Source organism: Sinocyclocheilus grahami, unplaced genomic scaffold (genome assembly GCF_001515645.1).
Source record: "Sinocyclocheilus grahami isolate Dianchi unplaced genomic scaffold, SAMN03320097.WGS_v1.1 scaffold1548.1, whole genome shotgun sequence".
NCBI classification, from domain to species: domain Eukaryota; kingdom Metazoa; phylum Chordata; class Actinopteri; order Cypriniformes; family Cyprinidae; genus Sinocyclocheilus; species Sinocyclocheilus grahami.
In genome coordinates, this window is record NW_015506727.1 from 178,863 (window position 1) to 193,466 (window position 14,604).

Sequence of the window (14,604 nt, forward strand, 5' to 3'; positions counted from 1 at the left end):
GCATTTGATACATGACATTAACATTCAAAAGTTTAGGATTACTATGAATTCTTTTTTTTTAAAGAAATTTATATTTTTGCTCTTCAAGAATGCATCAATTTAATAAAAATGACAGTAAAGACATTTATCATGTAAAAAATATATTTATTTCAAATAAATGCTGTTCTTCTGAACTTTGCATTCATCAAGGAATCCTGTCGCTGTATAATGGTTTCCACACTTCATTAAGCTTAGAATGATTTCTGAAGGATCATGTGACACTGAAGAGGAGAAGTTGAGATCTGACATCACGGGGGAAAAAATATTTTTTTAATATTTTTAATTGATGTAGTTGGTGACATGAACAAAGAACCTTACTAATACAAATCCTTAGAACAGTATTTTATATATCATATCAAAACAAGCACAAGCACACTCACACTTAACATTTGTTAATGAAATTATTTTTTTTACGTGAAATTAGTTTCTTATTCCATTCCATAAAATGCAGTGAAGTATTTGTTTTCTCATTTACAGTGTACCAAATATAGGCTACTTTTTAAACTTGTGTCCATACAATTTTGTTTAATCCAAAATTTTACTTATTAAAGGAACACTTTCATGCTTGTGTGTGTGGTCTTAGATTCCTATTCATTTTGTAAATACAGCCTAAGCCTAACAGTTTAAGAACAGTTACACCAGGATAGATGAAAACGATCATTTAAATGAAACCAACTAACAACAGACAGTTTTAAAGCATTGCAACAGCTCAACGAACTGAAATCAAAGTAATTTACAACTAAGTGTGCTGAATGCCTGCAATCATTCAGTCAGCGACGACTGCACAAAACGTGCAAACTAATGAAAACATTATAAACTGTTACAAAATGATGAACAAATGTAGTTTAGGCATAGGTTTGTGCAACGCTGTAAAATATTTTCCTTTTTTAAAATATACCATTAAACCAGCCGAAATACAAGGAGCGTGAACTGAAATTCTCAGTTCCACGCGCATGTCCGGGAAACTCATGAATATTCATGTTTGCTCCGCCCACTGAAACAGAAAATCTCGGAAACCGAAAATCTCGTAACACCGGACTACTGATGTCTTTTCCCGGGCATAGTTGTCCATCAGTTATGATCATTTGAAGTCAGCCGCAAACATGGCGCAGGCGCGGGAATGTCTACTGCGTTCACCGTAAAACGTATTTTTTTATAATTATGTATTTATGTTCATGTTTATATTTTTATTTACGTATTACATACATATGTATATGTTAATATTAATATAGAACAAAAGGTTTTTTTTTAGCAACTGGGATGGTGCCCTACGCAAACTGCGTACTCTGCGTATAGGGAGCGGCGGTACTCTTGGTAATACTGGTATTACTGTGTGAAAGGGGCTTTTGTCATTTCTTCATTACGTGTTGGTTCCATTCTTTTAAAAATGAGCAGAAGAACTTTGTGCAAACTGTTTAATGGAATAAAAAACAAACAATACACCTCACAGATGTCATAACAGAACAGGTTTGATTACAGTACAGATATCTTTTAATTTTGTTACATTCAGCATATTAAACATCACAGGTCAAAACTTTTATTAAGTATTATTACAAAATTCATTAAAAAAAATTCTCATGCATATATGTCACTGTCAAAGGAGGAGAATGTAAAAAAATAGCATTAGGATTAGCAATAAAAGAACAATAAATATGATAGTTTGTATAAAAATATACACCTTACTTCTGCATCCAGCCAGTTAAGATGTAGGGAATGATAATGCTGGGATGCAGTGGTTTAGATCTCACTCTCATATGTGTGTAAGTAAGTTTTTAAAGAGAGAATCTCCTCATAGGACCTGCTGGTGCGGCGATAAAAGTCCAGTCCTGTAAGTAACTCCACGTCTCGTATACGTGCCGTGTGTGTCTTCATCAGTTCCTCGACCCACTTTGTCTCATCCTCTGAACTCTGGATGAGAAGCATGTTAAAAACTCACAAAGCAGTTCTCCCTGTTATTGTACAGTAAACCTGCACACTTTTAACTAACTCAAACTTCTGCATTAAAGGATATACGGGGTAATTTCATCCCATTTTCTATGTGCCACATCTGTGACTTGCTACTGTGTACCACTAGAGACAATAAAAATTATTAAAGTTGACATGAATGTAACCGGGGGCAGGTGGGATAGGTAAATTATTTTATTAGCAGAAATTCTTCTGACAGCTGGATACTTGCATATTTTTAGGACTATCAATTGTAACAGTGGCATGGTCAGACTGCTCATATAAGTTTCCATTTACAAATATATTTACTATAAACGTGTGGTAATCAATAGCATGGTGGAAGAGAAGAGAAGATAACTTACATTACAGCTTTCTTCATTATCTGATCGGTGTGGAAGGATGTAAGAGAACACACTGAGAGGACCAGCACAGGAGTCAACAGTCTGTGTGTAATCCAGACAACTAGTAACCACAATATAGTAATGACTTGGGATTTGCACAGAGCCTCTGACATACCTGTAAACAAAGAAAGAGTTACATACTCAGACTGAAGGATTATATAAATTCAAATACATTTTTAGGACTTATTAGGTCTGTCAACTAGTCATGGATTAGATAACTTAGAGATATGCATGCATTCATCAAACACACCATCTTAGGTGCACAGACATTCTCTCTACTCATGCACTGTTTGTGAATACAGCATTGCCAGAAACAGCAAAGACTGCTGATGCTGCATGTAGAGTCATTTACATTAATATAAACACTGACCCAAAGACCTGTCAACTGCTGGTGTACTTAAAATAACAAATTTCTAAGCGAGAAGTTTAAGACTGTGAAGACAACTTACTGTTTTATTGTCTCTGCTGAATCTCTAAGACCATTGTAGTCATAGTCGAAGATGGGTCCAACGACCACATTCACTCCATTTCTCTCTATAGCATAACGTCTCACAAGTGATTTCTGAAAATAACCCCACACACCTGAAACAACCAAACAAAGATAATAAGACAGCGATGGAGACAGAAATATGAATTGTTAAAAGACAAAAATTGGATTGTTAGAAGACGTGGCCTCAGATGTGTGCATTTACTTCCTCAACCTTAAACGGGGTGTCAGACTAGTTTCTGCACAGGGGAACATCCTGGGTTGCGCATGTAACCATGGTACCCCAAGAGGGAATGAGACGCTGCGTCCTCTAGCAGACACTTTGGGGAATGCTGCCAGCATGATCGGTGTCTGAAGCATGTGTGAAAAAACTCCAATCCTATTGTTCCACGTAGCCCGTTAGGGCTCGACATTAAGCCTTGACGTGCTTAAATCTGTCATTCACTGAGTAAAAAAAGTTAGGGGGAGCCTTTTTTTTTTTGGTGTAAATGTAATCCATTCTGAAGCAATAGTCTCATCAGTGCTCTATCAGGTCTAACTTTAATCAGCATATTAGAGATATTTGCCTTAAATTGATTTCTGGGACACGTTTTAACTTTAAAGGGCAATATTTTCCAAAATGTGTCATCATTTACGTCAAATTTTTACATTTTATCAATACATTCAGTTAGAATAATTAGACTATGTATGGCTGTTACCATTCAAATGAAATCAGTATCAATAAACTCCATCTTTCTACTGCAGAGGAAACACTGATGCTGCATCGAAAGTGCCATTTAGATGTATTTACACAGACTGTTTAATGAAGATAAGAGGTTCCATAAATGCATTTACACAGTAAAATTGCAAATGCATAAATAATGTTATAAGAATAAATGTTTAACTTTTTTTAACACATAAATACAAAATGTTGGAAAAATGCAATGATAGGCCTACTTTTAAAAATGAAACCAAACTACCAGTAGGTGGCAGCAAATCACTGTCTTAATGAGTGAGTCATTGATTCAACCAATTCGTTCAAAGGGTTAATTCATTCAATAAATAAACCTGTCTTTATGAATGGCTCACTGAATCATTGACTCACCTGATTCGGTAAAGGGTTAGTTCACCCAAAAATGAAAATTAGCTTGTGTTTTACTCACCCTCGATGCATCCTAGGTGTATATTACTTTCTTCTTTCAGATGAATCCAGTCCGAGTTATATTCAAAATTGTCCTGGCTATTCCAAGTAGAGGTCTACACGGAGGACCCGAGACTCGAGGATCCGGGACCCGACCGGGTTCAGGGCTATATTTTAAATGGTCAGCCAGGTCCGGGTCGGGTCCCAATCTATTACTTCAGGTCCCGGGTCTGTTTAACATTGTGTGTAATACCAGAGTCGATCGGACTCGGAGAACACCCGGCTATTATCAGAGTCAGTCAGCGCTGTGCATGTGTTGTTTTGTAACTTTCAACTTGTAAAATTAGGATGAGAAAAGTATGAGTCGGTAATTTGAAATAAGGTGGAAAAAGAAAAAAAAAATTATAATATCTAAAATTTTTGCTCAGACACGGCTCAGAGAGCACAGAGATGATAGCAAATAAGTAAAGCTAACGTCAGCAGCCATGGCACTGGTCGAGCAATCATTATTATAATCCAAATGGGCAAACAGTCTAAATTATTATGCAAGTTGACTTGAGATACAAAAAATGCAAAACTGCAAAGTCGCATTTGTCATCCATCACCATGACAGCAAGTTGACTTTTGAAACTGGAATAATGAGTGGATTACGCATTTCAATTGGCAAGAGAGGAATATCATGGATGGAACTTTCTTGGCAAGGAGGATTGTGTGCATCATTGTCAGGTACAAGGGAGAAGGCTTCTTACATTAAGACAAAAAGTAAAATTTTCGCAACTTGTTTATTGACTTAGCAATTTGCTGTGGAATATGTGCTGATCGGGTCCAGTCGGGTCTGTGTCTTCCCGGCCGGGTTCGGATCCATCTATCAAATAATTGACGGTCCGCGTCGGTTCCGGGTAGTACATTTTTGACATTTCTCGGTTCTGCACGGGCCCGGGTCCAACTTTCAAAATAATAGACGGGTCTGGGTCGGTTCAGTGTAGCACATTTACTGGTCTCTTCGGGTTCGGGTACGAATTTTTGGACCCGTGTAGACCTCTAATTCCAAGCTCTATCATTGCAGTTAGCGGGTGTTGCAGTTGAACATTCCACAAGTCCTCAAATAAAGCATGCGCATCCATAATAAAACAAGCCTTAAACTTTGCTTCCTTTGCTCCAATAAACAAACTCGCGAGACTAGCATATCTCAGAAGCGCGCACGCTGTGCATACGTGCTGCGTCATCCACAGGATCGCCTTACACATATGACAGAGAAAAGTGTTTATTACATTTGAAATATGGATATTTTTCTTACAAAAACGCATTAATTCACTACAGGATGTCTTTATTCACCCCCCAGAGCTATGTGAGGCACATTTTATTATGGATGCGCATGCTTTATTTGAGGACTTGTGGACTGTTCAACTGCAACACCCGCTGACTGCAATGATAGAACTTGGAATAGCCAGGACAATTTTTAATATAACTCCGACTGGATTCGTCTTAAAGAAGAAAGTCATATACACGTAGGATGCTTAGAGGGTGAGTAAAACCCAGTCTAATTTTCATTTTTGGGTGAACTAACCCTTTAATGTCGAGCCCTGCCCGTGACGTCTTGGGTGGGTGCCCAGAAGTATAAAAGGGCACCTGCTGAACATGTGACCAACTTAGTTGTCTGAAGGAGACAAGAAACAGGCAGGCAGAAGCTCACATGAGGGAGATCTGGACCACCAGTAAATTATTTACTAAAGAGCGAACACTTAAAATATCCTTAATCAGGAATCAGAGCCTGATATAAGCAGTGGCCATAACACTAGAGGGGGGAGAAAGGAAAGGTTGGGAAAAGATGATCAAGAAATTATCAAGAAGTGCCAGCCTTGGGATGCTGGCAATCACCACATCTCTTATCTAGCATGTCCCTGAGATCCATTTTCCCTCTGTTAGTGTTAGCCTTCCATTGCCAACTCCTAGAGGGAAGAGGGGCTCAGTTAGCAACACTAGACTTCTGATCTTATCTATGAGGATTACGCATTTCAATTGGCAAGAGAGGAATATCATGGATGGAACTTTCTTGGCAAGGAGGATTGTGTGCATCATTGTCAGGTACAAGGGAGAAGGCTTCTTACATTAAGACAAAAAGTAAAATTTTCGCAACTTGTTTATTGACTTAGCAATTTGCTGTGGAATATGTGCTGATCGGGTCCAGTCGGGTCTGTGTCTTCCCGGCCGGGTTCGGATCCATCTATCAAATAATTGACGGTCCGCGTCGGTTCCGGGTAGTACATTTTTGACATTTCTCGGTTCTGCACGGGCCCGGGTCCAACTTTCAAAATAATAGACGGGTCTGGGTCGGTTCAGTGTAGCACATTTACTGGTCTCTTCGGGTTCGGGTACGAATTTTTGGACCCGTGTAGACCTCTAATTCCAAGCTCTATCATTGCAGTTAGCGGGTGTTGCAGTTGAACATTCCACAAGTCCTCAAATAAAGCATGCGCATCCATAATAAAACAAGCCTTAAACTTTGCTTCCTTTGCTCCAATAAACAAACTCGCGAGACTAGCATATCTCAGAAGCGCGCACGCTGTGCATACGTGCTGCGTCATCCACAGGATCGCCTTACACATATGACAGAGAAAAGTGTTTATTACATTTGAAATATGGATATTTTTCTTACAAAAACGCATTAATTCACTACAGGATGTCTTTATTCACCCCCCAGAGCTATGTGAGGCACATTTTATTATGGATGCGCATGCTTTATTTGAGGACTTGTGGACTGTTCAACTGCAACACCCGCTGACTGCAATGATAGAACTTGGAATAGCCAGGACAATTTTTAATATAACTCCGACTGGATTCGTCTTAAAGAAGAAAGTCATATACACGTAGGATGCTTAGAGGGTGAGTAAAACCCAGTCTAATTTTCATTTTTGGGTGAACTAACCCTTTAATGTCGAGCCCTGCCCGTGACGTCTTGGGTGGGTGCCCAGAAGTATAAAAGGGCACCTGCTGAACATGTGACCAACTTAGTTGTCTGAAGGAGACAAGAAACAGGCAGGCAGAAGCTCACATGAGGGAGATCTGGACCACCAGTAAATTATTTACTAAAGAGCGAACACTTAAAATATCCTTAATCAGGAATCAGAGCCTGATATAAGCAGTGGCCATAACACTAGAGGGGGGAGAAAGGAAAGGTTGGGAAAAGATGATCAAGAAATTATCAAGAAGTGCCAGCCTTGGGATGCTGGCAATCACCACATCTCTTATCTAGCATGTCCCTGAGATCCATTTTCCCTCTGTTAGTGTTAGCCTTCCATTGCCAACTCCTAGAGGGAAGAGGGGCTCAGTTAGCAACACTAGACTTCTGATCTTATCTATGAGCCTCAGCGATAGACAGACTATCCTCCCTAGAGGAAGATTTCTTCCTTATGGCCACTAGGTTGATCCACAGATGCCTCTCTGTAGCCACCATCACTACCAATGGCAGCAGCAGTTTACTTGGTGGCACAGAGAGCTAGATCTGTAGTGCAGCACAGCTCCTCAACCACCTCAGGAGACAAACCTCTGCCCTTATCCAAATCTCTTAGCAAGTCATTTCCTATAAGGCTTGTAACACTGCCATGGTGTGCAATGCTCCACCAGCCTGACCCTCTGCTACATACGCCCTGCAATAAAAGCATGATGACTCACCATGCGCAAACATCTCTTCAACAGGGGGCATCCTCGTGTATCCACACTCGGCCACACCCTCAACGTTAGCATAGTCAGCATGTTGAAAGAGATGTAACTGGAATGAATACCGTTTCCCCCAGGATTTAGATATCTCCAAGTGGAGATCTGGGAGAAATGGAAGACTTCTGGGGGCGGGACAATCAAGGCCGGCCAGAAAACACTGATCTAGTCTATGTATTTTTCGATGAGTCGCTATGTTAGCAATAATAACGTTACCTGCTTGACGGAAAGGGTTGCCAGGCTTTTTACAACAAAACCCTCCCAATTGCTACTCAAAACTAGCCCAAACTAACCTCATTTCGAGGGGTCCCCCGGTAAAAATCGCATTCCGGGGGTTAAAATACACGTTATTGGGTTCACTTTAACCCGCGGACATGAAAAACAACCCGCGGCAACAGTGATAAAGTAGCCCAATTCCACGGGAAAACCACGGACTTGGCAACACTGTGACGGATAGTAATGTCTACAATGGACACGAGCGCTGTCGCGGCGCGACCACAGCTTGAAGTTGTCTAATTTGGCACGGTCTCCCTCCTACTAGTAGTAAGGCTTTCCTCTGTGCATACATATCCTTACAAGTATCCTTACACAATCCTAATAATACAATCCTAATACAATCCTTACACGGTGGGGAAGTTGTGGCCTAATGGTTAGAGAGTCTGACTCGTAACCCAAAGGTTGTGGGTTCAAGTCTCGTACCGGCAGGGATTGTAGGTGGGGGGAGTGAATAACCAGTGCTTTCTCCCACCTTCAATACCACGACTGAGGTGCCCTTGAGCAAGGCACCGAACCCCCAACTGCTCCCCGGGTGCCGCAGCATAAATGGCTGCCCACTGCTCCGGGTGTGTGTTCACAGTGTGTGTGTGTGTTCACTGCTGTGTGTGTGCACTTAGGATGGGTTAAATGCAGAGCACTAATTCCTAGTATGGGTAACCATACTTGGCCACATGTCACTTAACTTTTTATTTTTTTTACAATTTTAGCTGTATTATTTGTGTCCCCTTCAAACATTGCTCTTGAGAAATATTATATTTATTGTCCCCCTCCCCAACTATTAGACGAAATTTACGCCCCTGCCTCCAGCATATCCCTGTATGCGTGGCTGGGAGTGGCCAGTGACAACTCAGTGCTCACACTATCATTGTCGTCACCAACCACATCTATCTCTTCATAATCATCCTGAAAAGAATAGACCAGCAGCACGCTATCAGGATCAGATGACTCCAGTGATAGAGCGATCGAGCTTGCAGCCGGAGTTCGACCTGCGATCCCCACAAGCTGAGTTTCCACCATGCCTCAGCAGCAGTGGGACCCAACCCATGAGGCGCAGACACTTGCACCTCTTCCCTCGAGAAAAGAGATAAATGTGATCGGAGCTTCCACATAGTGAATTTCTCACAATGCATGCATTCAGAGCCCTCAAACGCTGAACACGCATGCTCCACACCCAGGGACAAAACGCACAAGTTGAATACTTGAAACAATTCTTGAAAGGCTCGCTCAGTTTCGCAAAAATAGTACACAAACAAAAAAAAAATAGCTCCTGAAGACAACAAAAGTTAGTGACATGTTCAGCAGGTGCCCTTTTATAATTCCGGGCACCCGCCTAAGATGTGACGGACTAAATGTACCAAAAGGACTGGAGTTTTTTCACACATGCTGGCATCATTCCCCAAAATGTCCTCTAGAGAACGCAGTGCGAGTTCCCTATTGGGGAACAAATGTATCACCTCTCTTAGGATCAACATGCTCACTAATTATTAACTTAAAGTGTGCTGTTGCAATCCTTCTGTAATTCTTATAATAAAAAGGGGAAAAAAATCTTAACAAAACAAATTAACTGGTTTCATTATTATTGTTGTTATTATTATTTTCTCAAAAATCAGGCAGAAATAGTTATTTAAGGTAACAACTGCAGGCTACCACTTTTTACAGAGTACTAAGAGAGGATAAAACGCAAAAAAACAGAGCACATATTCTGCTGTACATAAACAATTGAAAGGGTTATGTCGCTATGTGGGTGGCAGCTCAGTTAACTGCCAGCACAGCTAATCTAAAGCAGACCCAGCATCAATAACAGCCTTCTATTTTCACCTCTGCTGCCAAACCCTCTATATAGACATTTCTAGATTCCAGTGAGGCAGATTCCATGTGGGGACTCCATTTGAACAGTATAAAGGACATTTTATTTACTTCTAAATTATGTTTTCTGTGAATATTTGTGTAAGTATTTTTGTTTGGGTGTCTCATTTCCTATGAGGGAATACAACATGTGTGTACATTTCCTGAAACAGAGGTGGCTCTCATACTGTGGCCTGTTTTCAAAATTCTACCACAGGCCACACACACATACTGCTTTCAAATCACAGACAGATGTACAAATAAATTAACCTACAAGGGTGAGTGTGCACACACAGAAACACATGCACACTTAATGTAGTTGTATAACTTTTTGTTGTAGGGGTTCCTGGGGGCCATTTAAAACAACTCAAAGTTTGCAACCTCGCAAACCTAGCTCTGCTAAGGCTGGCCACACACTAGATGATTTTAACACCAATTTTAAGCCTGATTTGTACCCCCAAATGATTGGGGGTGTGTGGTCCTATTCGAGGCTTGTCGCAAACAATTTTATGTCCAAAAAATCCTCTATTGTGAGGAGATTATTAATTATTAATTACGATTATTTAACTGCTCCCGATCGAGACGGAGAGCTACCGTCCTGCAGATTTCAGCTCCAACCCCAATCAAACACACCTGAACCAGCTAATTAAGGTTTTCAGGATTACTTGTTAATTATAGGCAGGAGTGTGGGAGGAGCAGGGTTGGAACTGAAGTCTGCAGGATGGTAGCTCTCCAGAAACAGGGTTGGAGATCCCTGGTCGAAGCTATAGTATGTGCAGTGTGGCCTATTGTGTCGCCAGCATTTGATTAAACACATACACATTCAAATGGTTAGAACACAAAGTATATGTAAAATTGTTAGCGATATTTCTTCTTGGCATCAATATGGCTATCCACTATAATTAAGACAGTGGCATATTTATGACACTGTAGGAGGGTTATAAAGTCATAAATATACACTTAACTACATATAGCTTATTTAACAGGCACTTACGTTTCAATGCTGGGTACATTGGTACAGTGTTGGTAATGAGAACGGCATCATATCTCACTTCCTGAGAGGAGGACAACTCTATAAATCAGAAGATAATGAAAAAAAGTTAGACAAACACCAAATTATAAAGCATTGTATTCAAAATTCTTGCAATTTGCTGACAATTTTGTGTACTAAAAACAATGCTATGACCCAGTCTAGACAAAAATAAGTATTTGCTCTTGACCAGTGCTATCAACTGAGATTTTTCGATTTATTTTTCATTTTAAAGGTGACCTATTATGCCTCTTTTTAAGGTAATATAGGTCCCAGTTGTCCTTAGAATGTGTCTATGAAGTTTCAACTCAAAATAGCCACAGCTCATTTATTATACTATATTAATTCTTTAAAAATCCTACAATGTGATTTTCTGGTTTTTTTTTCTCATTTTGTCTCTCATAGTTGAGGTATACCTATGATGAAAATTACAGGCCTCTCTCATCTTTTTAAGTGGGAGAACTTGCACAATTGGTGGCTGACTAAATACTTTTTTGCCCCACTGTATATGTCGCTTTTTTGATATAATCCAAAGCGTGCTATTTTTGTGTGTATCTTTAAATGCAAATAAGCTGCTTCTCTCCACCCCCTTTCCAGATGAGGATTGTTGGTGTGTTCCAAATGGGATATATCACCCTCCGAAGGGCATTTTGGAGTGAAAACAATCATGGCCACCATCTTGAAGGGTCGTTCCAAACCGAAGTGCTCAAAACTGGTCACTTCAAAGGGCCCTTCGGAATGAAGGATTTCGAAGGTTACAACTGATGGCCCATATGATCCTTTGCACAGATTCTTTGCATGATGACGGCACCTCCATGTGGGCACAGGATGAAGAAGAAGGGCACTTCAAGAAACAGTTGTTTGGTCCCCTACACCTTTCAAAGCTCTTACTCCAGAGGGTAAACCATTTGAAGGGATTAGGGCATAAGGATGAGCCCTTCCGTATGGAATGCAGGGTGTGTTTCTCATGCCTTGGATACAAAAGCAGGAGAACCAATATGTACCTGTAATATGTATATGTAGGAATGACACTGAAAATGGACATACACCAGCAAAATGAATAACTCTGAGAATGCAAGAGGATGTTTCTGAATGTTTAGTTGATAAATTAATGTTATTGTTGTTTTTCAGCTGTTTTGCAATGACGGATGAGCAACACACTAAATACTGTAATGATGTTTGCTATGCACTATAAAGACATGTATAGTAGAACTTTAGAATCACCACTAGTTGCTCTAGCAAGGAGATAAACATGACAGACTGTGTACAGCTCACTCGGGGGAGGATCAAAGCTAATAGGGAACATTCCATCACAGTCATGGTTGGTACCTTTCCCAATGTGATTTGGGAAAACATTTGGTTGCAGACATGAGTGACTCATTTGTAGATATTGTTTTTTGATCTATGGGGAAAAAAGGAGTGGGTGGATTTTTACTATATAGGGTGGTTGTATACACACACTGCAGACACAAAATTCTGTTCAAAAATAATTATAAGTAACAAATAAGTGAATTTTTGCATAATAGGTCCCCTTTAAAAGTAACTTTTAATTTTATTCTTTAATAGTTTCATTTGGGTCCAATAAACTAGATCATCAGGATAGAAACCGATTAAGCCCAGTGCTATACTAGTTCTGTCCAGTTGGCTCCAGGAACTGGCCTAGCTTTGGTACATGAAACTGCTGAGGCTAGGCTGCACACTATAGAGAGAGTAGGAAACCTCACGAGGTGGATAGAGGAAGCTGTAGGAGATCTGTTTGTCTGTGTGGTAGTTTGAGCAGGACTGACTGTAGGCTGAAGGAACTCTAATATCAAGCCGAACACAGTTACTCAGAGCCTCAGTCAGAGGGGTGAAATCTACCTGCAACAGAACATCCACAAAGTCAGGTTTAGACTATAATACAACAGTCAACAGTTTATTTAATTTGTTTTGTGAACTGACAACAGACCAACATAATTTTGTAAACTGTACCTGTTTAGATACAGTATAAGATGTCCAGAGAGGCATGGACAAAGCTTCACTGTAGCCACTAATGTAGTCACTATGATGAAGGATGTAGTACTTGGTGCGGAACATGACTGCTGGCCGACCGTAGGGAAGATTTCTGTTGTCTAAAAAGGAAAAAAATAGGCAAGAGTAATCTTTTAATATGAAAAAAGTGACAAAATATTACTACATCTGAAACCACACGAGGGTGAGTAAATGAAAACAGAATTTTCGTTAGTTCACCCAAAAATAAAAATTATGTAAATTATTTACCAGCATGGAATTTCATGACTTTCTTTTTTTCTATGGAACATAAAATGAAAAATTCTGCAATGTCCTGATCTTTCCCACACAATGAAAGTGAAGATTGGGGCTCCAAAAAGGAATTTTAGGCACCAGTAGAGTCTGTCTGTAGCAATGCCATTGCATACTTGAATGCAATGTAGGTAATTCTGGATTAAAGCATTGTTATTATCAGTGAATAAATTTTGGTCACATATCGCATGACTCCAAAAGACAATAGCACATAAGTCGAACTATCAACTCCTAGATACTTACATCATGTTGTTTGACAGCTGTGGTCACTATAAACTGTCATTGTATGGAAAAGATAGTGTATACTACAAAATTTCTCCTTTTGCATTTCTTGGAATTTCATTATGAACCATAGCAGCTAAATCACAGTGCAAGTTAAAGGGATAGTTCACCCAAAAATGAAAATTCTGTCATTAATTACTCACACTCATGTCATTCCAAACCTTCGTAAAATTACAGTTGAACCCCTGATGTCACATGGATTACTTTACCAATCTCCTTGCTACGCTTCTGGACGTTGATCGTGTTAATTACATTGCTGTCTATGGGAGGGTCAGAGAGCTCTCAGAATGCATCAAAAATATCTTAATTTGTGTTCCGAAGATGAACCAAGGTCTTACGGGTTTAGAACGACATGAGGGTGAGTAATTAATGACAGAATTTTCATTTTTGGGTGAACTATCCCTTTAACTGTACATCAGACAGCTCATTCAGAATCACTACACCAATCTAAAGAGAAGGGAAGGGAGTTACCATCAATAACTTGTCTCAGTCGTTGATTGAGCTCTTCCACCTTGTTCTGTAACAGACAGAGCCACAGTGACTCCAGGTTATATCCTCTTACTAGGGTCACTTTCAATTCCCTCTGCCCCCTACTTTTTGAACGCAACTGCAAAAGATTAAAGGTGAAAACCTCCAGCAAACGATCTACATCTGAGCAGAAATCAAAAGCACTTTTAGAGGCAAGGGGACGAATCACTTTGATCTAATAAAAGGAATTGGAAATGTCAAAATAATCTATAAACCAGGGGTTTCCAAACCATTCCTTGAGCCTCCCCAGCACAGCATATTTTTGGATGTCTCCATTATTTAACCAAGCTGATTTAAGTAATCAGATGAAATCATAGTCTTCTGTCACGTAACTTGAAAATAGACCCGTGTAGCGTCTGGACCAATCCAACACACTATATATTCTCTTTTTATATAACAAATACTCTGTAACCTCAGTTAACAAGCCATATGAGGACCCATGAACCCTTCCCCCCGGAATGCGTAACACCCCAGGAAGTCGAACAGGCCTCTTTGTTGCATGGCAACCAACGCTGATATCACTGGGTTTATTGGCCAAAAGTATGTAAAGCAGGGAAAATCCCTGCATGTCCCAAGGAAAAGCAGAGTAGAAATGGACTGTGTTCTAGTTAATTCATAGAAAAAACGTTATTTGAAT

The 14,604-nt window shown here is 39.9% G+C and overlaps 1 protein-coding gene across 1 annotated transcript; it reads right to left on the reverse strand.

The window, feature by feature from the left end:
- Window positions 1-1,449: 1,449 nt before the first annotated feature.
- On the reverse strand, window positions 1,450-14,010 carry LOC107571096 (ectonucleotide pyrophosphatase/phosphodiesterase family member 2-like). The gene is made up of 7 exons (XM_016257370.1): window positions 13,911-14,010; window positions 12,828-12,967; window positions 12,581-12,716; window positions 10,821-10,898; window positions 2,834-2,966; window positions 2,346-2,499; window positions 1,450-1,947 (listed from the first exon to the last, which is right to left on the reverse strand). Exons 2-7 carry the CDS (start codon window positions 12,930-12,932, stop codon window positions 1,777-1,779), a joined length of 777 nt encoding a protein of 258 aa, XP_016112856.1. The 5' UTR covers window positions 12,933-12,967; window positions 13,911-14,010; the 3' UTR covers window positions 1,450-1,776.
- Between the last annotated feature and the right edge of the window lie 594 nt (window positions 14,011-14,604).

Bases quoted from the DNA above. Each gene is read 5' to 3' on its own strand.
- LOC107571096 (XM_016257370.1), bottom strand. From the start codon at position 12,932: ATGTTCCGCACCAAGTACTACATCCTTCATCATAGTGACTACATTAGT. The intron at 10,899-12,580 runs GTGAGGTTTCCT...TCTGATTTATAG, and splicing joins CAGCTTCCTCTATCCACCTC to AGTTGTCCTCCTCTCAGGAA. The intron at 2,967-10,820 runs GTAAGTGCCTGT...TGGTTGTTTCAG, and splicing joins AATGTACCCAGCATTGAAAC to GTGTGTGGGGTTATTTTCAG.